The sequence below is a fragment of the Egretta garzetta genome, unplaced genomic scaffold (genome assembly GCF_000687185.1).
Source record: "Egretta garzetta isolate BGI_Z169 unplaced genomic scaffold, ASM68718v1 scaffold220, whole genome shotgun sequence".
Taxonomy (NCBI): domain Eukaryota; kingdom Metazoa; phylum Chordata; class Aves; order Pelecaniformes; family Ardeidae; genus Egretta; species Egretta garzetta.
Genome location: NW_009258414.1, coordinates 6,071,760 through 6,098,567, shown reverse-complemented (window position 1 = coordinate 6,098,567; position 26,808 = coordinate 6,071,760). Strand labels below are relative to the sequence as shown.

General features: G+C 43.2%; 1 protein-coding gene across 1 annotated transcript in view; it reads left to right on the top strand.

Moving 5' to 3' along the window:
- The window catches only part of DACH2 (dachshund family transcription factor 2), a 100,643-nt gene extending 79,032 nt beyond the window's left edge, over positions 1–21,611 (top strand). The window contains exons 6-10 of the mRNA XM_035898814.1: positions 3,543–3,688; positions 4,206–4,353; positions 8,974–9,117; positions 12,147–12,212; positions 21,574–21,611. Coding sequence (XP_035754707.1) covers positions 3,543–3,688; positions 4,206–4,353; positions 8,974–9,117; positions 12,147–12,212; positions 21,574–21,611 — 542 coding nt within the window. The remainder of the gene's footprint in view (positions 1–3,542; positions 3,689–4,205; positions 4,354–8,973; positions 9,118–12,146; positions 12,213–21,573) is intronic.
- Positions 21,612–26,808: the final 5,197 nt, after the last annotated feature.

Below are 26,808 nucleotides of genomic sequence, written 5' to 3'. Positions count from 1 at the left end.
TATCAGGTACCTGACTGATGGATTTAAAAACAAGCCTTCTGAAAGAATACAGACCAGCTGGCGAATAAAAATTGCCTGTTGGTGCGGGCTATGCGCTGCCATGCAGGGAGCGATGCGCGTTCCTCGTGTTCCCCGGGCTGCGTTTAGTCCGCAGGTTGATGCTTCATTTTCCAAGCTCTATTTCTGCAACTTGGGCAGAAGATGAAGTACTTTGGTGTACTGAATTAAGAATTAAGAATAAGAAACTTCCTAGCAGATTTCCATGTGCTTTCCTAGGATAATATTCCATCCACTGTTAGTGTTTACCGTGTATTTCTTTTCTCTGCAGTATAATTCTTGCTTTTGTCTATTCATCTGGGTGCCAGCTAGAAATTAAAATAAAAAGACTGCACTCTGAATGGATTCCTGAATGCTATTATAAAGCATGGCAGGTTTAACAAACAAGCTCGATAAAAGTAGTTCCCACTTCGCTTCAATAAATAGAAAGGTGGTTTGTGTCCTTGGTTAGATGGTAGTTGTCCTAGCTTTATTTCTTGCTTATCCTGTTGTACTATATGTGAGTACAGCTTTCAGCATTTATATTTTTAGTGTTCTTTAAAATCAAAATGCTTAAATCAACATCTTTTTTTTTTTCTGTTGAAGAGATGCATTTGATACAATCCACAGAAAATGCTTCCAACACGTGCCATTTTTAATTGCTTTACCAATTATGATTTCTCCAGTCTAGCTAATAAATTTCTGCCTAACTGTGCACTTATTCAGAATATGGGCGAGATGTAGACGCCATTCAGATGTGAAGACCTATTACCAGATTGAAATAGATTTCTAATGCATTTATCATTCATCTTTGCAGAGTGTGATTTCAATCAGAAAAAAAAAAAAATGATGAATGGTTTGACAGTTTCCACCCATATACGCTAAAACATAATATGCTGCTTCTAGTTTTCAGCTATTACAGACTTTAACATGCAATGTGACCTTGGTCTGCAAAGCATGTTTGGTTAGCACAAAAACTTAATCATAAGAAGTCATAAGTAGAATCCTTCTTCTTTACTGCCCTTTTTCTGGGACTTGGAAATTTATTGCTTCTGGGACAGGTAGGATATGAACAATGGGCCAAATAGAGTCCAGGGTTATCTCATCTGTGTGAAAACTGCTGCTGAAAATCGATGTGACCTCTGCTACACTGTCATCCCAATTCCCACCCTCTGTGTCCTATTTGTCTTTTGGTGGAAGCTTAGATCTGTGTGCTGTCTCTATGTGTCTCTCTTGGGCCAGATTATCAAAATGAATCATTGCCTGCATACCTCTTATATTTCTATTTATTTTCCCGGTGCTGACTAGGTCTGATGAAATATGATTCTTTTTGCATTTGATCCTCACTGCAGCCAGCAGCACCTAATTTAGCTGTGTCTATCTCTTTAAAGAAGAGTAATACTATTTTGAAACTTCAATCTGCTGTACAGTAACATTACAAACCATAGACCATGCAACCTGTCTTCACAGTCAATAGTAATTTTCCTTTCGGCCAATTTAATGTTATTACTTTCATCTCCAAATAGTAGAGATTTCTGGAGATTTTAGAGCAGCCGTGGTTTTGTTATGCATACCTCACGTATTGCTTGCTTTTTTCAAATGCCACTTCTGCTCAGACTTTTGTGGCTTGGATGGCATTTCTGCGTGGCATCACGCGCAACGACTAATCGCTTCATTTTAAAAACTGCCACTGATAAAAGATATTTCAGCCTGAGAAGTGCTGTATCGGAATCAGCACGGACTCCGTGGTCTGAGTATGTGAACCGGAGTTGGGTTTTTTGTTTGTTTTTTTTTTTTTAAATGGCTCATTTAAATTACATGAACGCAGCTCTAAAGTGATAGCTGTGAAGGTGGGTAGAGGTTACCGGCTTTTGTTGTTGTTAGTCCTGAAGAATCATTATGAAGATGTTCCGTTTAATGAACTCATGCGGTGCAAACAAAATACTCCCTAACCAGAGATTTCAAAGAATCCTTGAAAACTGCTAAATGCTCCTGCTCCGTGGTCAGGAGGTGGTTTTTAGAAACACAGCAAAAAAATAAGCTCGCTGCTCAAGAGGTGCTCCTGGAGCTCGGAGCATCCAGGCGATAGCGCTGCTGTAGAAACGCCGCCGTTTAAGTCGTCGTCAGGTTCTTCATGAGCTTTTTGGGTTGGCTTGGGGTTTTTTTTTTTTAATCGGAGAGGTGGGAGAAGGAGGCTTTTTGAATACGGTATGGTCCAATTGTAAATTGTGGCTTTAATATGGCCAAGACACTTGACAGGCGAAACTATCAGGACAGGCTGGGCAGTTGCCCTTAGAAAACAGATGCATCAGGAACTGATGGTCAATACATTTGTTGCGAGCTTTACTAAAAAGCGATTGCTGAGAAGATATTCTTCATGATTTCTGCAGAGAGAGAGAGTGGTTTTCCCTGGAATGTTACACAGAAATATTTTTTTTAAGTAAAAGAGTAAACGGAATGTACAGAGCTTGGCCTTTAAGACTGAGAAAACTTTAGCAGAGTTTCATTTGGGGGGTTTTAGCAGTTAACTTGATGTTTATAATGAATACGTGGGGAAGAAGTACTCAGGGATCTGAGAGAAGGAGATCCACTTACTATCCTAAAATACACTTAAATTACCCTATGCAAAAATGTGAGTTAATGCTCGGACTGATTCATCGCAGAATTTAAAGGATTTTTGATAAACGGTTGCTAACGTTCTTGTTTCTTTCCGGATGCACGTTTCTGCTGTCTGTGCGCAGCCTGATCTGTAAGAACGGGATCTGTTGGAAAGCAGGAGTGAAGGGGAAGCTGCCAGGTCCCGATCCTACAACCCATAGGTGATGCCTCAGTCGGGTTCTCCGCAGCAGATGGCAGGAGCGGGGCGCTGTGCCGGAGCCCCCTCTCCATCCCGGCCGCCCCCCGTGGCCCTCCACCACCCCGCTCCCTTCCTACCTCCCATAGAGATCACTCAGCAAAGCATTTTTGGCTGCTGCCCGTGGCTGGAAAGGCTGACAGTAGCAAGGTACTTGTTAAGAAAACCTGTGCTGACCCTTTGCTGTCGACGTGGCGCTGAGCAGGAGGGGATGACTCGGTGGAGGTTATTTACTGCTGAGCAGGGGAAGGATAACGTTAAAGGAGTAAAGGGATGTGATACGTTTCTTGATGAGAATTTTCTCAAGGTTACGGCAACAAAAACCGCACTTCACAGAATGGCTAGCGTGGTAGAATGAAGAAAGGTCATTCGGGTTTAATGAACTGCGTAATACTGTTATAATTCTGCAGAATCGGAGATATAATAGTCTATACTCTATTACAGCTATGTTACAGTCTTCAGTATATTTGGTATTGCTCTGTACTATTACGCAAACTCACCTTAGCAAGCTGCCCAAAGACCGAAACGACGTCAGCTTTACTAACCCGCTTGTGTTTTGGCTTCCAGGTAAACAGAATGCTAGTCTCGAGAAATTCCATCTACCTATGTTTCCAATGCTTTCTGATGTTGCTTTTTAAACCTGTCTTTACAGAAGAGGTCCAAATTGCCATTCCAATAATGAAACCAACCTTAGATAAAGTCCAACTGGCTGGACAGGCCTTGCCTCCTGGATTTCCGGCGCCATTTCTTTTCGCTGATGGTCTTTCATCAGTAGAAACACTATTAACCAACATTCAGGTAAATTATTCTCTATAGGGCCAGGCTATGTCGTGATAGATAAAATGTGTTTCTTTTTCAATCTCTTTGAAAAGTTTCAGAAACTATTTAGTATCTGCAGTTCTGATTTCTTTTATTTAACGTAATGCTAAGGTTTCCACTATCTGGCATTATCGATCATGAAATGTATATTGTCTGTTTGCCTTAATAGTTGGCAATAATGGTCATACTAAAATCCACCAGTCTCATTATTCCTCCTCCGCTTCTCCCTGCCGTTGACCGAGGGCAGCAATGATGCGGCTTTCCAGTTGTAATAAACCGCATGAATTCGCAAAAGCTACATGGAATGATCCCATGCCCAGAATTGCTCATATATAACATTTAGCTACTTCAAACGCCCAGTTGCAATCCTGGTCTATAGGTTCCTACTTTTAATTTTTCTGGTTTTCCGAGGGGGTGTAAAAGAAACAGAGGGATGAATTTTGTCACTGCCAAAACGAACGGGCATTTTCAGATCTTACATTTGTGTGTGTTCTAGGGCCTACTGAAAGTGGCTGTGGACAACGCGAGAGTCCAGGAAAAGCAGATACAGCAGGAAAAGAAAGAGTTAAAGATGGAGCTTTGTAGAGAGAGAGAACTAAGAGAGAGCTTGGAAAGGCAACTCACAGCTGAGCTGCAAAGCAGAGGTGAGTGAATGAAAAATGGAGTTTAGATATCTATTAAATGTATAACCCTTTGGCATTTCCAGCTGGAGCTATCGAGGACTCGCAGTTAACTGACATTCATACTTCAGTGTAATGCAGCAGTGGACTAGCACTGGTAATGAAAGATTTAAATTTAATAAAACCCGAATGAAGCACACTTTTCCGTAAGCAGACAGAACGGTGACTGAAGGATTATTTCCTGGAGGGCAACTGGCCGCAGAGAGTTTTGGCTGCTTCTATGGAAGAAAGCTGATTCAGTTCCGTGGCTTTCACATGTGTTATTACCCCTCTGCCGGTGTATTCCCAGCCTGATTTCTTCATTTGACAGCTTTAATTTCTTTTGTTTCCTGCTATTATCCTCCAAGCATTGCGGATCAGTCTTACTGTGAGAAGGAGAATATGTCTGTAATTTGGGTATATCGTTGATTTTTTTCTTCGTTACCTTATTACTTCTCTAGCCCACATTTCTGTAGTTTAGGTGCTAGTTTGTCTTGTAGAGAACTTCAGAGCAACAAAATAGGCGGAACTATGAGAAGTTGTCTGAAGCAAATAACCCTAGATAATTATTATTTTTTTAACTATCAGGAGAGTGAGATACAATAGCACTCCCCATACGGGGCCTCCTAAGACAAAACCATGGCTGGGTAGAAGCTTTGATAATAATAGGCAATTAAATTGGTAAATCTGAATTTTTCGCTGTGGTATTATTGCAAAGAGGGCAGTATTCTTCTTAAAATTCAAATCTGCGTCTAAGGGAGGGGAATAGCACTTCACATGCCAAAAGCTACTCCTAGATTACACCCGTGAAATCAGAAAGATAAAACCAGACAAGACCAAAAATGGAGGTGCCGAGTACAATCTTCCCGTGCATTGTGAACCGCAGTTAGGTGTGGAGAACGGAGCCGTCTCCAGCGCCGCGTCTCGGTGGGCGGCAGCAGAGAAGGGCGCTCACGAGTGGAGCTGTGAAGGGTTGGTGAATGCTACTGAAGCTGTTAAATTGCAGTGGGTGCTCAGAAACATTGCCTCAGCCCAGCCCAAGTGTGGATCGAGACCGCGGTATTTCTACAGAACAAAACTTCTCTCCCTGCAGGCAGGCAGCACGCTCTGCTCCTCCCGAGTCACGTTGAAGTCAACAGAAACCTTAAGCCCTTCACAGACTTTGTTGGCTTCTGGCTCAAAAGAGAATTTCACCAATAATCGATATCCTCAGATTTGTTTGTCTTCCAGGTCATCGCCACGTGCACATCTTTATTATTATAGAAAATCAGGGATAGGCTTTTTCACACGGGCTGCTCAATTTTGCAAAGTTACGTTCTACAGATCACATTCTGACATTCGTAATTTATTAAGTGTCCCAGAGATTTCCCATATAAAGGTATCCCTTTTTTTTTCCCCCCCTGACTGGAGCATTCACAAATCCAGAAAGATCTGTAAAAGTCAATAAGAATTCAGGTAAACAAGAGGTCACAAAAAGTTATGCAAATACTGTGGATTTTCCTAGAAATGCTCCAAATTTTTCGTAAATTTTCTAAGAATATTTTGTGATTTGAAATGCACAGGTATCTAATGTACAGGAGAAGCAAATAAATGATAGGGACTGCAAAATACTTCTTGTATAAATTCAGCTTTCGTTTTAACAGTGCATGTGGCCAATATTTGCCAGAGCATACGCACTAGCAAAGCTGACTCTAAATTAGATGGTAATTTTAAAAGGGCATTTATGTTTAAGCTCAAATTCTTTTTAGTCTCTTAGTTTTAGCTGCCTTTTCTAGTGCCACCACTTCTCCATTTGTTTGATTCAGTAATGGATCCATGGGATTAAGTACGGTCCTGCGGAATTCGACTGCATGCGTGAACGGGAGCAGCCAATGCCAAAGGATTCTTCCATCCTCTGGCCAAGCTGCGATGGGCTGTGGAAATGTTGCGCTTCCATAGGAGTGGGGTCCTTAACCCCTTCCAGATCTTGCTAAAAACGTTCTCCTGATGGTTCTGAGAAAGTACCTGAGCACCAGCCCCCGACAGAACCGACCTTCCTCGCGCCAGTCAGCCGGGCCAGCTGATGGAAGATTTCCTGGAGCAAAAGCTCCAGGAAAAAAGCAGAAGAGGAGAGTTAGGTTCTGGCTGCAGGGTGCGCTCGGCAGGAGTGTGGCGATGGGACCCTACCAAGCGGTTTAAACCAGGGAAGGGAGGTGCAGGTCGTGCAGAGGAGAGACGCGAGAGAGTGATCTTGCAGCACTGGTGAAAAACCAAGCGTAAGAGCCCATTAAAGACGGCTTAATAAGGATAATAAGGGCAGTCCCTCAGCCAGCAGGAAGGGGTGTTGGTGGCAGAGGCAGGTATTTTAGATGTAGTTCTGGCCCAAGTAACGGTAACCTGGTGCTGGTGAAAAATAAGGTTAAATATGGGATTAGGATTCAGGGTTTGAAAAGGAAAAGGCTTAAAAGGTGCATTTTATTGCTTGAATTTATATAGGTGAGGGAGGGCAATCATAGCCGACGTCAGCAGTTTCCAATGCTGATATTGATCATCTGGCTACAATTAATACTATACAATTACTCTAGTTACAGTTTTAACTTTATTTATGGTTGGGTTTAAGACTGAGATTAGTCAGGAATACTTCTGGTTTCTGCCAAATCTTGCACGGCTGGACCAACGGCCTGTGGATCATCTTTGTCGAGGCACAGTTTCTGCGTCCCGTCTGTCAAAGAGAGAGGCTGAGGGCTCTGTAAAGTGCACCGAGATCTAACGCAAGGCTCGGCGGGAGCACTGGATTGCTGCATTCTCGCCTGCTTTAAGTGCGAGATTTAATGTGCCCTTGTTGCCAAGAAGGCCAAGGGTATCCTGGGGTGTATTAAGAGGAGTGTGGCCAGCAGGGCGAGGGAGGTTCTCCTCCCCCTCTACTCTGCCCTGGTGAGACCCCACCTGGAGTACTGTGTCCAGTTCTGGGCTCCCCAGTTCAAGAAAGATGAGGAACTCCTAGAAAGAGTCCAGAGGAGGGCAACTAGGATGATAAAGGGACTGGAGCACCTCCCCTATGAGGAAAGGCTGAGAGAGTTGGGCTTGTTCAGCCTGAGGAAGAGAAGACTGAGAGGGGACCTTATCAACACGTACAAATATCTTAAGGGCGGAAGTCACGAGGATGGAAGCAGTCTGTTTGCAGTGGTGTCCAGCGACAGGACTAGGGGCAATGGGTGCAAACTGAAACATAAGAGGTTTCAGTTGAATATGAGGAAAAACTTCTTTACTCTAAGGGTGACAGAGCACTGGCACAGGCTGCCCAGGGAGGTTGTGGAGTCTCCTTCTCTGGAGATATTCAAAGCCCGCCTGGATGAAGTCCTGTGTAGAATGCTCTAGGAGAGCCTGCTTTAGCAGGGGGGTTGGACTAGATGATCTCCCGAGGTCCCTTCCAACCCTTGCGATTCTGTGATTCTGTGAAGTCCCACACAGCCAGCTACTATGCAGTGTTTTGCAGAGTGCTTCAGTTAGGACGAGAGATTGCTAATGAAGAGAATATTCTTGATTTACATACCAGTGTTACAACCTTGTTTTCAAACTGCTTTCTGCCTGGGAAGTTCCCTTTTAATCTCTCTCTGGTTCTCAAGATACACACAGTGCTTTTTTGTTTCTCTCCTTTCTTGGGCTTTCCCTCTTTTCTCCCACGAGTGTTGCGGTGCAAAAGTACTCCCGTTACTCAGGACGTGCCCCCGCTCTCCGCCTTTGACCTTTTGTTTGAGTAGGTATCCGCTTCACCCAGCTCCTCGATGGCCTTACACCTGGCTTGGGCAGTGGGCCTTCTTATTCCAGTTATTCTGCTTCAAAATTCACCCAACTGCTGCTCCGTTTTTCCAAAAAAAAAAAAAAAATTGCCACCTAATTCCGCGGGGTTTCACTCTGTGCAGTGCTGACATTTGGGATGCTCCAACACTGCGCACAGACGGTTCGCCTGCAGAAATAAATTCCATTTCCTTTTAGTGTTAGAAAACATAACTAAAACCGAATCTCTGACACATTCAGAATTCCTCCATCCACGAGGAGCAGCCAGAGGAGACATAACCAGTGTGTTTGCATTATATTTCTAGATAAAACTACGGGAGGAGGAAGGTGCAATGTAAGTCTCAGCATTAAGGGAAAGGGTTAGAATGAAGGGTGAGAGATTTATTTAATTCTGAGGATGTACTTTGCTGCTGTTGCTAGAAATAAGTTTAAGCCCATGATCTGCTCAGCCAAATTCTGCAGAACTGTAACTGGGATTTAGTCCAAACTGGTGAATTCTGTGTGATGTGAACCACCGGGCTGGCTCCGAGACTCTTAGGTTCTGGTCAGGAGACTTAAATCCATGGGGCTGTTCCAGAGCGAGAATAAGATTTAAGATCTCTAGCAAGATCTAAAGCCCTTTCAGATTGTTCATTGTTTCACTGCAGGATATGGCTTGGGGGTTTGGGTTTGGGGTTTTTTTGTTCTATATCAAATTCATGCCAGATTTATTTTTTTATTGAGCTAGAACCGAACTTCTGAATGTTGAACACACACTCATCCACTGTCTCCGTTGTTATATATTAATTGTGCTTTAACAGCCATCCTTACAATATATTTACATTTCAGCAACAATTCAGAAACGCTTGAAGAAAGAAAAAAAGGCAAAAAGAAAATTGCAGGAAGCTTTGGAATTTGAATCAAAGAGAAGAGAACAAGTGGAACAGGCGCTTAAGCAGGCGACATCAGGTGACGGTCTCAGGATGTTAAATGGTAATGTCTTAGTTGGCCTTTCACAGTTAGCTTAAAATGATGTTTAATTGAGTGAAGAAAAAAAAATAAAATAAGATGAGGCACAAAGCAAATTCCAGAATAAAAAACCCACAATCTTTTCCTGAAATAATTAAAAATCTATTTCAGGCCATGTGCTCTGGGTCATGAATTAAAAAAAAATAAGTAAGTCGGCAACTAGAGAAACAGACAGAGCAGTTTACACAGAGATGACAAGAACTGCTGAATATATTACCAGAGAAATCTGTTGCAGTGCCAGCTAAGACAATGTGAAATTTGGTTCCTATAAGGTTCTCTGAACTCTTCTCTCCCAGCAGATTCATTTTTAGAACTGCTGAGCTTCATTTTAAAAGCCGTTTGGCTGAAGTTTGCTCAGCCTCAGGACCTATTAAGTTTATTAAATATGTATCAGCTTTCAGAGCTGACTAGGTTTTGAATGCTTCCCAAATATTCTTGCAGAACAAAAGCAAATCGGTTAATCTCCTAAACAGGGCAGTTGTGTTTTGGGTAGCAGGAGGATTTGCCTCTCCTGTTTAATGGGTTCTGACCCAAGTTTAGAGCTTGAATCCTTAAGACTGAACCTGGTTGAGTTTTAGTTAATGTCAGGTCTGGAGCTGAGGTTTAGTCTGTGCGTCCCTAGCCTGAGGTCTCTGCAGAGGCTGGGGGGTCAGGGTGATGCTCAGGCTCTGCTGCCTTGGTGTCTCCTGTAGCCTTTACGTTAACTTCGTGCTGCCTGCTTTGGGCACTGCTAGCAAGCGAGCCATGATAACATCAGCAGACTGCAAAAATTGCCTGAACTGCTGGGTAAAAATAATGAGTGGAGCTTGTCTTGCGTTCTCAGGTGCAAGGGCTGCGCAAACTGTTTTTTTAAAGTTAGGGCAAGGCTGTCTACGTGAACGGCCGTCGCCACGCTCTGCAGCGGCCTGCGAGTTGTGATTTATCTCCAGCACCTAAGCGATACAAACTCCTTAAGTACGAGAGCAACATCTTTCAGAGGCATTCTCATCTGCTGGGTTTTATAGTCCAGCATATCACTGTAGCCAGGAGCTGGCTGGCTTTTCTGACGTGCTGGCAGTGAATGGTGGAGACTCAGGCCTGGATATACAGCTTGTGGCTGCACCGTGACAGGGGACAGTGACCCGAGGGAGAGCGGGGGGACAAAGCCGGCAGAAACCTTTTCCACCGCCTCCACTGGATCAGAAAAATGCCCGGATCAGATCCCACCTTGAGATGAATGTCAGGAAAACCCCTCCCGTGTTCTGTAAGGCCATTCATTCACCCAGACTCTGCCGTCGCTGGTAAGCAGCGGCCGCTCGCACCACAGTTGGGAGTACTCGGCGGTTCTGGAAGCCACAAATTAAAGAGTACCAACAGGCCAGCAATGTGATTAACAGATCTTTACATCTGCTATTGCGGGCCTGGCTGCTAACGTTTTGATTTGCAGGCCCGCTCAGGTAGTCATCTATATGTTAGTGCCTGCAAGAAGCTGATATTTACATGCTAATCTGATTGCACATGCAAATCAGGTAGCTCATTAGCATCTTAATCCACAATTTAATTGCAGGTACAATTTTATGACAACAAAATGTGAAGGGCTATTCTGAATATTTTTAATTTAACTCTGACGGTCTGTCTCATTTAACAGATGCCGTTATTAGTTACAGATGACTTTGTCATTTTACGTCTGTACGGCATGTACCCAAAAGCCTTGAAAAGAAAGAACCTTTTTAGATGAATAGATCAGTGCCCTGAACTTGCCTTCAAAACAGGGATCTGAATAAGGGAAAACCCTATGTAATAGCAGTCACTCGTAATTTTATAAGAAAAAATTGTATGCGTGAAAATATTATTTATTTGCTCTATGTGTTCATAGGGCTATATATGCATACATCACATGTATTACTAAGACATGACTCATGTTACTCTGCTATACGTCAATGGGTTTCCCTGCTTTGACATAGAGTCTGGTCAGGCTGTGGGGCAACCAGCAAAATGTCATCTTTGCGCTAGATCCCGACAGTCCAGTAAAGCGATCTGAGAAAGCCACAGTGCGGTTATTCTCTATTTGAGAAGGTCCAGAACAGCCTTCTACGCAGAAAAACTTCAAAACTGTATACGCAGCTCCCTTTCAGGTGTGGGGGTTTTTTTTCTTGCTGTAATTTCTAAGTGCTGTACTATAAGGGAAGCAGATGTTTCTCCAGGATTCGAGGTGCCATGGATTCAAATCACATACCCTTCATGCTAATCCTTGTTGGCACAAGGTGGATAATGGCATCTGTTATCATAACACCCTGGGGTGTTTGAGCCCCCGCCCCCACCCCGAAGGACTGTGCATACAGGGGTATTATCAATATGAAATTAAATAGTTCAAAAGTGCGTTCTCTCATGACGAGACTCTTTCTCAACTTGGAAAAAAAGAGCACGGCCCGTTTTGGAAAGCTCTTCTCAGAAATCTGGAAATGTTTCACATGATGTCAGGGATGTAATTTTGGTTTGGGCGATAACGCATGCTTGCAGCATCCTGAGCTGAGCCCTTTAAGCGCAGTTTGCACAGTCCTCATCTTTCCCATGCACTTCCACAAACGGATACGTGCACGCACACAGACGTGTGGACTGGCATGGGCTATGCTCTTCACTTCTGTACTTCGCAGGTACGTGGCTGGGAGAGTCAATGTAGTTTAATGTTATCCCAGTTTGATTTCGACTTTTATTTTTCATATGTCAGATGCCCTCAGTCTCCAAGAGAATTTCACAGTCGTATTAATATCATGTGTTGGTTATTATCTGATCGTCAGGCAAATGTGAAGCACGTTAAAAATAATTCACTGTGAGACCAGTAATGTTTGCACATTTTGGAAACAATTTACTGCTGAAAACTCTATGAAGACCAAATGTTTTACGCAAGACCATGTGACTTGGAGATCACCCTAGTTTGCTATAAATATTTTTCTAAAGATGCATGAGAGGAGGACAAAGGGGAGTGCATTAATCTTCGGTGTCACGTCTTTCAGATGCTGGAATCCCAGATATGGAAATAGAACACAACGGAACCCAACACGACAGTGCAGCAATGCAAGGTGCAGTATGTACCGCATCCCATCACGTACATGTTTTTCGTGAGCCGTATTAAATTAAATGCAGAAGGGGTTTTGTATCCATTTTCCTCCTTTAAGATAAACTTAATTTTGGTTTCCTGTTCAATATAGAAAACCTCTGAAAGATCAGTACTTCACAAGACCAGAAATTAAATTTGTTTAAATAGAGGGGTGGGAAACTCGTATTTAGCTATCACATACATGTGCTTAGTTCAAAAGTGATTTTACATATGATTTATCTGTTTAAAATATTTTACCCCTGATCCTTACCTTCCTATCAAGGTGATAGGTGTTTTCAAAAAATACATAAACTGTCGGTGGGAAAGGAGAGTTACGTTCCTGTTGTGAGCAGTTACGTACTCCTCCATTTTCCTCACCGTTCAGGGACGCTGTGTAAACGCAGACCATTCCTGTATTGCCTGAGTGCTTCCCAAAGAATAATAAACGCGTCCTGGCTATAGGCCTGTGAGGTAAGGGAGCTGTGTAACCATCATTTAGGGGAGCTGAGATCCAGAGATCTTGAGGGTTGCTTCCATTACCGTTGGAAGCCTATTTGAGACACGCAGAAAATCCATAGTCACCTGTGGTAAAATTCAGTCTGAGCAATTTGAACACAGAAATTCTCTGACTTGGGAGAAAGGCCGGTTTTGTAGTGTTGATTTTCTAGAAAATCAACCTTTTCCTCCCTTCGATCCCGTGTCCCATTTGCTACAGACCGCTCGGTTCCCATAGCAGCCTGGAGAGAGCCGCCTGTTCCAGTACCACCGCTGCTCCTTAGAGCACTGCCACCCGTTCTGCTGAATCATGTCATGGTTATGTGCAAAAAGCCACGTGTGTGGAAGGAACTCCAGTCCCCTCCTGCATAGACCGGAGGAGGACTGCAGTACGCTTCCAGATACAAACACAACTCCTAGCATCTCTGAACTGTTCAAGGCTCGACTTTGCATACCTCTGGTGTGCATCTGTCGTCCATCTGTCATCTATACAGGAAAGCTTTCATATATTTTTACTGCTGTCTCTTTTTGTGATTTTAGGTTCATATGCTACGTATTAGAAAGAAGGAGAATCACAGCTTTATTGTAATGCACATATATATACAACATATGTCTGTATATATGTGTTCACATATGATTAGAGTTGTGCTCCAAGTATTACAATTTGAAAACCATTACTGCCAGCAATAGCCAAAATATTGGATAAGCACTGGGGATGTATGTATTTAAATTTGACATGCAAAATAATCCAAACATTTACGATATACTTATGATACCTGCTGAGCTGAGTGCTCAGTGCTCTTCCAAGAAGGTTCTGAGGGTCAGAGGTGCATCTGGACAGAATCTAGTATAAAAAGGAAAAATAAGTTCAATTTTCAATTATAAAAAAAAAAAAAAAACAACCTTACAGTTGGCTCAAATGTGTCTTCCATCAAAAATTATTATAAATAACTCAGTGTGGGGAAAGTGATGCATAGCCACTTCCAACAACCATTTCCTTCCTAGAAGGAATTAAGAGAACTTTCCTACATTTCCTGTAGTCTACTGATAGACAGGAAAAACCTTGTGAATATATGATTTTTAGTTCAGGTTGGTTTTTTGATTTGAGTGCGCGCTTATTTTTTTTTTTTAAAATCAGACTCCAACTACCTCATTCTTTAGTTTTAAGAGGCTTTGGATCATAAAGTTTTTGTTCAGGATAATTCAGAAGAGAGGGCAAACTGGATATCCACTATGTTGGGTATCTCTGAGCTTGGAGCCCCTCTGTGAGAGCAGGACTTGACTCGTGCAGGAGGAGCTGCAAACCTGCCGTGTGCTCCTCAATGGCAAAGCCTCTCCTCCCCGCCGCGGTAGCGAGCGACGGCCTACGCTGACTTCTCCGGCAGTTCTAGCGTGGGAATCCCGTTCACACGTAAACGTGTGGTGAGTTTAGCCAGTCCTTTCACTAAGCACTCTCAGCAGATAACGAGGTTTCTCTCCATAGAGCTTGTTCAGATTTCAAAGTGTTTCTGTCGTGTAGCACCGTCTCTTTCATTTTTATTTATGCTGATACTGGAATATCTTTTCAATCTCTTTTCCTTTGATGACAATTTTTGCACTTGACAGCTACTATCGCACTGCTGTCTTTAACAATTTGAGCACATCCCTCATTGCCCCCTTCATTTGCTGCCTTTGTTTTTTGGGCCCTGGGAGGAGGAAGGGTCAAAACGCATGTCCCTAATACAAAGCTGTCTCCAGGCTTCCAAAACCTCTCTCTGTTGCACAGAAGAAAGCGTTAGCATCAATGCAGACCTTTCTTTTGCTGTTGTCAATAGCTCTGCTGGACAGAAATCTATCATTCACACAGTGCCTTTCCTTTGAAATTCAATTAGTTTCGCTGCCAGTATCTCCTTAAGACGGTTTAAAGGAAAATTTCAAAAATACCGCACAGCCACCTTTCGCAGTGATTAAGTCATATCATATTTTATGCTCATTCCTTAAAATGATTTTATTAACACAAGCTGTTCATATACTGGGATTCTGATGCGCGTTATAAATCTCTTCCACTTAGTTGACTCGTTTCCTCTATGCTTTGTATCTTAATTGCACGGGAATTTTGTGCGGAGGAAACTTAAACTTTTTTGAACTTTACAGCCTAATAGAATAATAGAATCATAGAATGTTTTGGGTTGGAAGGGACCCCTAGAGGTCATCTAGTCCAACCCCCCCGCAGGAGCAGGGATACCTCCGTCCTCCGTACACCTGCTCTTCTAGCCCAGTGTAGCTGGATCCGAGAGAAGCTTTTTAGCTGACAAAATAGAAAAGTAGCGGTCGCTGTCGTCATGAAGCCCCCCGCGTGCTTGAGTGGTGCAGGAGAGGGTGAGGCGTGCGCACGGGTCCCTCTGGTCGTGCTTCCATAACTCACTTGTAGGCCAGCAAGGCAGTGCATCAACCATTTTATCAGCCAATCTCCGTTTCACATAAAATAAACATACTGGGTGTCATTAAGTGCACCTTCAGATCAATGATTTTTGCAAATGACATTCAAGTACCATTCGGGTAGTGCATTTTTGCTGATAAAAGCAAATTAAATTAGCACAACTACAAGTGTGCTGATAAAAACTAAAACCGAACAGCAGCACCATTAGCTAACAAAGTAATATTTTCTCTTTACTGCTTTCTGCCATTTAGTTATTATCCTATTGGAAATCTAATTATAATCCTTTTACTCCCTAGTCAAACTTCACAGTTTTTGCAAGCTTAGCACTGACAAGTGATTTCATTACATTTGATTGCCCGCGCCCAGATTGACTTAACTTCACTCCGAGACCTAAAAGCCCTCTCAGTTTCTCAGATTCCCTGTTTGCACATTACAGCAACAGCTCCTTTAATTAATTAGCATGAACAGCAGTAACATGAACTGCTGAACAGAAAATAACATCATTTTATGATCGCAGGGAGACTTCTCCTTTTGCATGTTTATACCTTAGTTAACTTTTGTATTACTATATTTCATTGTTAGGGGATATTGGAACAATCAGCAAAGCAATGTTATCTTAAAATTTTAAAAAATAGATCTTACCACAATACTTGATGATAACAATTTCCCAAATTCTAAATTCCAAGAAGGAGGCGGCAGCGTAGGCAGGCAGACTTTCCCGAGCTGAGAACGCGGTCCGAAGGAAACGGGGTTCGCTGAAGCTGCGGCAGGAGGGCAGCCCTGGGCTGCGGCTGCTCCTGGCTGCGAGCACAAAAACTCTGGGTAACCGTGAATAACTTTCTGCTGTTACCTGTCTGCCACAGAGGAAGCGCCGCTGAAGTTTGAACATATTTGGGGGGTTATTATTTAGAAAACTGGCCTATGTTTGTTCAGTATTCTGATATAACCAGGCAGTTTTTCAAAACCAGCCTGTGGTAAAAAGGACACAAGGGGGACAGGAAAGGGGGGGGGGTGGTTTTAAGAGGTTTAAGAAGTTTGTTACTGTGTCAAGTTAAACCTTCCGATGCTGCGATCCGCTGAAACCAACCACGCTGCGGAGCCTCGGAGTACTCTACAACTGTAAGAGACAAGTTCAACATCTTGGAAATGACGGTGCTGTTGTCTTGCCCTTGCTTTCACTGAAAAAAAAATGTTCAATTTTACGTAAGAACAGACCAGAACCCTGTGACTAGAAACTCGTGAGGTTAAACCAGAGGCCCGATACTTGCCTTGTGAGCGAGTTGTTTGCTGTCATCCTCGTTTGAGTCTTGGTCCTTTCCCCCTTCCTCTGTCCCTAGCGCGTGTCCGGCGCTGGATGCTCTGAATTATTAAACCTCTAGCAGTTACCTCGTGCTGTGTCGTACTGCCGCGTTTCTAGAAAAAACCCTTTCAAGTCAGATCCTTGTCCTTGGCTGTTGTTACTCGTTGGAATGTACGTTATTTTCTGTACAAGTTTTTAGGTCCGTTAACACAGGTCCCCAGGCAAACAGGGGTGTGGAAATACTTGCCCGAGTCCTAAGCACGCGAGACGTTGGGGAAGAAGCCCCCAAAGCAGCACCTCCCCGAGCGTGCTGCGCTGCGGGGTCCTGCCCGCTGCGGGGACGGGGCCCACGGGGACCGGAGCTCTGGTGCCGCAGCCCCGGCTCGCCAGCCCCGACAGCACCAGACAGCAGAGCCTGCAGCTCTGCCGGGGTGGAAAAGGGACGGTCTGAAAGCACGAGAGGTGAAAAGCAAGCAACCCGAACTTCATTAGTGCTGCTGCTCTGGGAAGCAGCCCTTATCGTCCGCATTCCTCCGTGAGTCTAGAGGAAACCCTGCCCTGCTCACGGTGTGCTGTTTTTCTCTCTTTCACTGCTCAGTTTGGAAAATATTTACAGATAAATGGAAAGGAAAAGTTTTGCTAGACAGCTAATGAACAGGCAAGGGAGTCAGTTCTACTCACTGTTGCCCGTTCGGCTGAATGACCAGCCCAAAAACGTGAGAACTGGCTGCAGGCCAGGCCTGTTGTTTTGGGGTTTTTCTTCCATGGCAGCAAAGGAAGGGATCTTTTTCTGTGTTTCTCCTAATTGCTGTGGTCCGTACCCCTCTAGCAGGGGCCTGGGTGCAGCCTCCTTTCAGGCCAGCCAGCACTCCAGTTTGCCAGGAGGCTTAGGGAAAGGGTTTGGGTTTTTTTTCAGGGATTTCATCCACAGTAGAAGCCAAACTGTTCTCTGATTTTCCTTTTTTCTTCTGCAAAAAAAGAGACTGATTCAAACTAATTAACCCCAGCTTTGTAAGTTAGATTTAGTGTTATGGCATTGTGTTTTCCATGTGTGGCTGCGTCCAAAGCTCGGCTTGGCTCTGATCTAACTGAAATGCTGACTCTGCCTAGGCAGCCTAGGGAGGGTGGAGGGATCAGCTCCCGTCCGGGATGCTTACGGTGTCGTGTAAGATCCCTTGGCTCAAGCCCTCGAGTTGTGCGAAGGCTCTGAGAGCGCACGGTCGGGCACGTGGCTGCCCTCGCCCTCCTGCCGCCCTTCCCTCCCCGGGAACGCAGCCACGGCTCGGCTCCGCCTAACCTTGATTTGAGCAGCTCTCCTGACTCCACCTAAATTGGCAACGTGGGATTTTCAGTTTCTTATTTCATCTCTGCCACCCGTACTCTCTGCACTACATAGCGCCAGGGTTTATTTTTTAACATGCATGAATAATTTACAGTTGCCAACACAACAAATTTATCCTGGTTTTCTCATCAGGTAGCAGATCCCAAATTTCCTTCCTCCAATGACTTTCTCCTCCAGTTCCCAGTGTGCTAAGGTCACCGGAACATTCCCACACCGGAGCTGTGTGGGTTAATCCCACGTCACCGCCGCCTCGCCTTGCTCCCCTCCCTGGCCTTGCACCCCAGCCTTACCGGGGCACATTTCTTTACGTGGGTTGCGAGGGTACATGTGGAAGTTTTGTTTTAGAGTACTTTTATGGATATACAGGTGAATTACCAACTGCAAAGAAAGGTATTGCAGACAAAGGCTCACATGGGATTCAGGAAAGTCAGCTGCTGAATAGGCTGAAAAAAGAAAAAAAAAAAAGAAAAATGTGAATAAATATGCAGATGATAATTATTGCTTTTGGATTTTTCCTTTACACACACATTAAAACCTTGAAAGAAAGAGACAAATGATGATTTTGTTGCTAAAAGAGCGTGCAAGAGATGAATGCATACCCTGGACTAACAACTCAGGGAAGACAGCACCATCCCGAGGGAAAATTACAATTATTAAGAGAGGCTCTGGCTCACTGAGAAATTGTGAGATCTTTACTTGTCTTATACATTGTGAAGGGGAAAAAAAAAAAAAAAAACACCTTTCTAAATGTCTTGCTTATTAAGCCAGTCATGCATTTCACTGTAGGTTGTAAAGCTGTATAACATGCACAGGGGGCTCATAAGCATATTTTAGTGTTAGGGAATATCATTTATACAGTTTTTATATTGTCAATATTACCCCTAGAGAATGAGATTAAGCTTTAAACTACTGTAAATCTATGCTTTTGCTCACCTTTGTATAATTTCATTTTTTAATAGAATGAAGCCCACATAAATGAATATTTGATTAAGGGATAAACCTAATAAAAGAATACATTTATTGCACACAGATTTATTCAAATCTTTGCTATATAATACAGTAAAATGCTATGAAGCGGTATGTAGCTTGCAGCCAGCTACGCTGAGAAGATGGTGAATATTCTTCAAAAAGATGAATTTGACACCATCGCGTTGTCTTTCATGTATAAGTGGTAGCACAGATGCTCCTCACACTTTAATTCCTCATAGGTGGTTGCTGCATGACGTTGTTAATGCCACGGAGTGAAGTTTATTGCACAGCAACAAAAAAAGTATTTTAATTTCTGGAGAATAATTGAGAGCTTCATAAAAAAGGAAAAATTTAACCATGCACTTTCTGTTTACTGATCAATACTGTCTCCTGGGTGGCTGCACGTTGCTTGAGCGGTGGCATTTACTTTCTCTCTTACAGGTATTCCAGATACCTCCATTGAACTTCCCTTGAGAAATAAAGGGAATAGAAAGGAAAAATTGAAACCGGTTTCAAAGTTTAACTAGTCGGTCCATCAGCCGTCAATGGCCACCTCTTACCTTAGTTTGAAAAATAAGTTTTTAAAATGCAATAAAAATATCAAGAATATATATTTAAAAAAATATATTACTGATCCTTACTGATCCCTTTTTTGACAAATCAGCTCTTCCCTTGAAAGCACATCCGGACTCCTCCCCTCCTTTTTGCAGACAGAGTCCTTGTTGCCGAACGCGGCACCGTACATGCGTGTGCACGTGGGCTCTGGCTTACGGCTTTGCCCGTACGAACATCAAGCATCAAACCTGCGTCAAAAGATGCAGATGACGCCCAGCAGCCTTTTAAATAGTGAGTTATGCATCTGATTCTGCTGGCTTCCATTGGTTTTATACGGGCTAAGCTAGCACGCCCGTCTGTAAGTCCCGCCTGCGGAGGTGACCAGGCCAGGCCTGGCTCCTGAGCCCCCTACCCTCCGCGGGAGCAGGGGTGCGGGCGTTGGGTGCCCGGGGCGCACAAGGCTTTGGCTGCTTCCATGCAGACCCAGGGTGGTGGTGGCTGGTGAGACGCACGCTGCGGCAGAAGTTCAGCCTTCTGGACTGCCCTAAAGACCATGCGTAGGGGTTTTTTGGGGGGCAGTCACGCTGACCTGCAGGTTCAGCCCCATGGCTGCCTTTTTTTAGAAGCACAGCTTTAACATAGGCTCGATCCCTACAGCCTGCTATGGGAAGAAGTCTCGCGCAACTTCCGAAGAATCAGGAGAAGAGAAGGAAAAAAAAACCACACACCAAACCCACAACCAGCAAAAGCCACAGTGCTCGATATTTGCATTTCTGCTTCGCCCTCCACAGGCTTTGCCCCACTAAGTTTAAGACAATCGTTTTACCCAGCCAAAGGCCTGAAACTTAATTTTATTCACTTCTTTGGAGGTTCCCATGCTCCCAAACGTTCCTCCGGAGATCTTATGGCCCCGGCTCTTCCGCTCTCTATTCTTGTTTACATCCAAAATACATATTAAATCATCTCTGTTTGGAGAGGCTGAGCCTCCTTAAAACCATGAAACATTCAATTACTAATTAGCTGTTTCCTGTTCCTAATGAAGTGAACATGTCGGATTTGGATTAAAATTCAGCTACTGCTCTCCTCTGTTTATGGTTCCAGATGTTTTTGTTTTATCTAGGAGGTTACTTTGACAGCTACTGCTAAATGATAAATCACTCATATTATAGCTGAAATGCATTTTGAAATTGAAATGTGGCAAACTTGGAGATTGCTCCAAGGATCAGTGTCAGTTAGCAGGTCAATACTTGTTCTTGCCTTACGAGCGTTCAGTATTGGCATATGTAAAACAGTAATGGGGGAGATGTCAGCATTATACAAAATGCTTCTCAATATTATCATTTTGCTATCATCTCCAAGATCAGTACTTGCAGGTTTAGCTGGGTGAATTCGTGATTCATTGTATAATGAACAAGGCTACGGATTCTTGTTAGCTGTACTTTCTGTGGGCATTTTAATATTTATTTTTTCTCTGGGCTTAATGTGAAAAAATCACAGTTGATAGCTACTGTAACTAGGAATGTTTTTATGAAGGAAATAGGTGGCTTTCTACTAGTTTCCCTAAATAAAGACAAATATTTTTAAAAGAAATGCGGCAGTTTCTGAACAAAAGAACAGATTTTTCCCAAGAACACCTATTGATTTACTTCTGTTACCTTTTTTTAATGCAATGCAGTTTCGGTCTAACACACGGCTCCCTAGCAGGTTTTGTGCACGTGCTAACGGTACGCCGTGCCGCTGCCGCCATGTTACTCGGGCTGTCTTGGGAAGGCGGGCAAGGCAGCACAGGCTGGCTGCCGGACAGAAAAGATGGGGAAAAAAAAAAAAAAATCAGTGTTGCATTAAAAAGCAAATGCCATAAAGGAAGAAAATGCAAATAAAGATATTTATAGTCTCTACGCAGCAGATGCTGGCTGGCAAGCACCGCTGCAGACCAGGCTGGTGGGTTTGTCGCCCAGCTGCCTGCCCACGCCAGTGCTGCTGGCTCAGAAGGTGGTCAGGGTGCTGGGACCGGCTCATCCCGCTGCCCAACAGTCACCTCGCCGGGGCCTCGCGGGGCTTGGTCACCCGGGGCTGCTTTTTCCTCCGAAAAGCCTAAAGCCTATTCGCCTGACGGACAGGTTGCATCAGCCATAGATCTGATAATTTGGCTTGAGAAAAACCAAACAACCAAATAAGGAGACCCACCAAAGTTTCAATTAATTATAAAATGTATAACTGTAAATTGACCTTATTTCTTCTCTTTTTTTTTCTCTCCCCTCCAGAAAACAGAACATACATCAAACCTACTATTATGTACTGAAGGAAACACCTATTGCTGAAAAATGTATAATGATCACTATTTGAAGACCATATAGTTCATGAAAAACGTCCCTTCCAACCTTTGATGCCTTCAGTACTGGGTGAAGAACAGGATTTGTAGCATGAAACTTGAAGGACAATTTCAAGCAATTTACTGTTGCTGCATCGAAAACTGCCGTATTGTCATTAAGAAATATTGAGACTTTTTACAAGCTTACCATACCAAACCAAGCCTGTTGCAACAGATCATTTTTAGGTCCCCAGAGATAGAAAGGAGTTTTAGTATTTTTAAGCACATACAGGAATTATCCCCCCCGCCCCCCTTCCCCCCCTGAAAAAAGAACTTTTTTTTTTTTTTTTCTAAGGCGGTAGCTATTACTGTATAGCAATGGCACAATGATTTTAAGCCACAAAGGTCCTCACTGGCTGTACATCATACAAGCCCAGTTTATCACTGAAACTGTTCAACACGGAGCTGTTTCGATTGTGTTTATAAATTAAGCTTTGTTTACTGAAGCAGATACTCGATATATATTACGTTTTAAAAAGAAATGTGTGTACATTTTTTAAAAGAATGATGTAAAAATTGTCCTTTCATTAGATGACCAATTCAAAAGTGTGAGCTAAACCCTGATAGCTGACGTAATACGAGGATTATAATTGATGCTTTTTTTTATGCTCAGTTCAGCTTGGCTTTTGGTCTTTTAAGATGAAAAAAAAATGAATATGCAGTAGAGTGTTAGATAATGGAAACTTTTAAGTATGGTTTCTCTGTTGTACCATATTAAGTTAAAGTACACATTCTTTGTTAAAAATGTTCTTGCTAAAAACACAGTATTAAAAATTTTTTTGTTTGACTTTGGAAATCTTTTAAGATTTTTTTTTTTTTTTGGCCTGTGACTTCCCATAGTTACTGTACTAAAGCAAAAAAAATATTTTGCACTATATAAAAATACTTGAAGAAATCTCTTAATAAAGAGGGTGGGTTGGTATTAAACATTTTCCTAATTATTGTATGTTCCAAATTCTGAACTTTGCAACTGAAACATCCCTTGCTCAAAAGACATGGCCGAAAGCTGGTGTGAGGCAAGCGGAATTAAGTAGTCACCTGTTCATGCTTTACTTTCATTCCTGGGTCAAAGGCACGATGCTTATTTACTTACCAGCTCATGGTTATACACGTGTACTTATGTTTACACACACCCTGAATTAAATCACCGTCACTTAAAAACAACAAACCCCTTTAAATAGGTATCTGGGGAACATATTTGCTATGAATATGTATACTATCTATATGTATAGTGCTCAAAATTTCATTTATTTTTATCATTAGGTTTTTGGTTTGGGTTTTTTTTTTTTTCTCCTGGTTAACAGAGCTTTGCAAACTTTTGAAGTGTAGCTTCGCACTATGCTATATGTAACGCAGCAGAAAAGAATCATCCGATTTTTTCAGTCCTAAAAGAAATCTTGTAGCTTAAGCAGGTGTCGGCTCAAGAAAACATGTTGGCCTCTGTTTTACAGGTGACCATCAGAAAGGTTTTCAATGTATAAATGTGGCTTTTTCTGGGTGGTGTGTTTTTTTTTTTTTTGCAAGCATTCTAATAACTGCATTAATCACACGGGCATCGATTAAACAATCAGTGGTTGAATGAGATGAGGGAGCAGGAGCATTGGGACTGGTGAGTGCTCCCCCACTCCCAATAGGAGCTCACGTGGGGGTAAAAGACCACAGCACCTGAACTTCAGTGCTGCCTTTGGCGATCGATTGATTTTAGTTGCTATTCAGGAGTCTCTGAAATGAGGATTGGGCCTTATATCTAAATCTTATTTTTAAAAAAGGCTTGAAGCTGTCCTTGGGCTACTGCAGCCTTTCTGACTGATGGACCAACCTCTGGTCTCGCTCCTGTGAATTGCGGCTTTTTGAAGATCTTTGGTGAGCTACCCGGTATCATGTGGTTTAGAAAGACTGAAAGTAACTAAATATTTCAGTCTGAAATTGTAGCATTTTTGCATTTTTTCTTTAGTCTCCATAGAGGCAATTTTCGCATATTTTTTTTTTTTCCCTCAGCGGCCAATCTACATTTCTTAAGGCTGCATTGATGCTGAGTGGATGAGCACATCATTGATTTCTAATTTGCCCTTCCCAGAATAGTTTTAAATGTCAAGGTACTGGCAAATGAGATTTAGGAAACTGATAAACTTCAGAGACTGAATCTGTTGTTAAGTCCTTATTAGGTGGCTCCTGATAAATATTGACAAACCAAGACACTGAGCTTTTTATGTGTCAGCCCAACCTAACGAGCGTGCTTGTAACCAACACCTTCTGTTGGAGCAATACATTAAAGCCAGACCAAGCAACAGGTTTGGCCAATTACGGTTGAATAGTTCATATTAAAGTGCAGATTTCAATTAATTTTTTTTTCATTTAATTTTATTATTTCTCATCATCTCCTCGGGAATATTCCAAACATCACCCTCCTGCATAGGGATCTGGCCCAAAAACTTGCGTAGTTGTTTTGGACGGATGCGGGATGGTGACGGCACGGCCAAGGGGTCGGGTCCCACCAGGGCATCAGACCCCACACCAGCCTTTGTCCACCTGACACTGACATTTGGGGAATAGGTCTGGCACTGCGTGTGATTTATTTATTGATTGATTGATTGACTGATTGATTGATTTCCCCCCCTCTCTGCAGCATCCAAAGCCTCAGTATAGGCTTTGTCTAGCTCCAGGCACGGCAACTGAGCACAAAAGGCAAGAAAAAAAATGAGGAAATTGCTTTCATGTCATGGCTTCTAGGTCGCTGTTGATCTTGTCATTCAGAGGCAGGAGGAGATGGGCTTGGTTGCTCAGGGAAGACAAGACTAAGGGAAGAATTAATTGTCTTTCATATGTGGAAGTCAGCTATAAGGAGCAGGAAGGTATCCGTCCCCGTCCTCTGTGGGTCCATGGGCAGTACAGGTCAGCGTGCGCTCTTCCAGAAAGCCGCGGGGCCCCGTGACGGCATTGCTGCCTGGTGGTACAGGTCGGCAAACACAGGCAACGTTGAGCTGCTTTTTTAATTTCTCGTGGGCATAATTTCAGATTCGGCTACAGTTATCGGCCCACCTTGCTCATCTTGTCTTTTAAACAGCGGAACCATCTCGGTAGGAGCATTTTGGAGAGCCCGTCCCCTCCAGGCCGCGGCAGGGCAGTAGGCAACGCAGCCTTCGCCGTGCTCCTCCTCGTTGGAGGCTGAATAGCCACAGCTGGTGACAGCGCTAGGAGCCCAGGAGGGACCGATGCCATCTCTTTGACATTTTGGGTTGGTTTGGTTTTGGTTTTTTCCTAAATGAAAATGCCTGCAAGGAGCAGGACTTTAACCATGCCCATGTCCTCAGCCCCTCCTAAAAGTGGCGGAGCAGAGGGATGCTGAAAACCCCTTTTGATGCAGGGTGTGGCCTGCAGAAGCGGCGCCGGGGCCGGGTGTTTGGGGGGGGGGGCACCACCGAGGGTGCCTCTGTGACAGCTCTGGTTTCCTACAAAGCAGCCCCGTGTTCGTAAACGGCCTTTGAAGTGGCGTTACGCCAATAAGGGTGGTGTTCGCTGGACACAAGGTGATCTTGGCTAAATGCAGGCAAGTTAATGGACGACATATATTCCAGCAATTTTATGAATCTTGTGTAATGCAGGCTGCTATCATAATAAACTCTTACAGGATCAATAGTGACCAATCTCAATTTAAAATCTGGATCTATAGTAATACACAGCGAGAACGCTCTCCTTTAGAAATGCATGGCTGTGCATTAAAAGCTGAATGCTGGTTTAAGTAATTGCTATCTACAAGTAAGTGGCCCACTAATATATTTATTTACTGAGTATTTTTTGGTACCATGACAAAACGTGGGCTAACCCAAACTGTTACGGATTTCCTTCGTGGCCTCAGCTGCTCTCCACAGCCGCTCCCGTGCGTGCACAGGCTTAGCCCTAAACTACAAAAAAAAAAACCTAATAATAAACATTTTGACTTCAGTTCTGTCTGCAAATAAGGGTGTCTTTGAAGATTTGAAGCTGGGATGGAAGGGGAGAAAAAAATAAAGTATTTTTTTAAATGATGAATTTATAGACTAAGTATGAATGGCTACAGCTTTATATTTGTACATCAAAGAAATGACTTGGAATGAACCAATTCAGTGTCGGCGCAGCACAAATGCTGCAGCTTGCTCCTGTTCCATTAGACCCTCAGCCATTTCGGCTTCTCTCCGCCAGCTAACACTGGCACCTTAATAGCGCATCCTTTGCATGGATGGTGAGTGTGGTAATCTAAGGTAGGGGAAAATATTCTTTTTGGCACTCATTTTTTACAACAAAGAAGAACTCCCATTATTCTAAGTTCCAGTTAGAAATACAGTAAGATTTTACTATATATTCCTTATGCGATTTGGTTGATATAACCCAAAATTACGAAAGTAAACACAGCACCATCTATTAAAATGCTCTTACGATAACCGATACTTAAGTTGGATCTTTTGTAATACTGAACCTTTTTAAAAATGCATTTGGCTTTGCCTGTTTGACAACACACTGCTTTTTCAAAAATGCCTTTGAAACACGTATTCACCGAGCAGCAGACCTCTTTCGCTATCTATCAGTTCTTTGCTTTGGCTGTCTACAAGAGGGGTTAGTTGTGGGAAAAGGAGGAGGTTTTTCTGTTGTCCCTAAAATGTAATTGCCCACCTTCGTGCTCTCCCAAAGCTATGAGGGCTGCCCTAGCATCCCGACTTGTATTCTGCAGCTACTGCAGCCCGACTAACTGCAGATCTTGGCTCTGAGAGCAGCCCAGCTCCGTGCCGACACAGCTGGGATGGCCGCTGTGTTTAAGGTTGTTATCTTTAAAGATAACGATGCTCCCAGTGATGGAGCAAGTGCCCAGTATTCTGGAATAAACTTTGGCTGGTCAGAGGGATGGCAGAGATGAAACAGCCAGGGAAGCGGCAGGTTCATATTGAACTGTACAAAATTGGCCCAGCTCTAATTAATCACTGTGTGCTTCAGGCAGCCAGCAGGGAGACAGACGTACTTATTTTTTCACAAGAAAGTCTGAAATAAGACAATGGATAAGAACTTGGCCATTTTGGATTGTTAGGTGAGGGCATGGTTTCATCCTAACAAAGTCTGCATGGCAGTTCCTTCATAATAAGCCCTGCAAAGCGATACA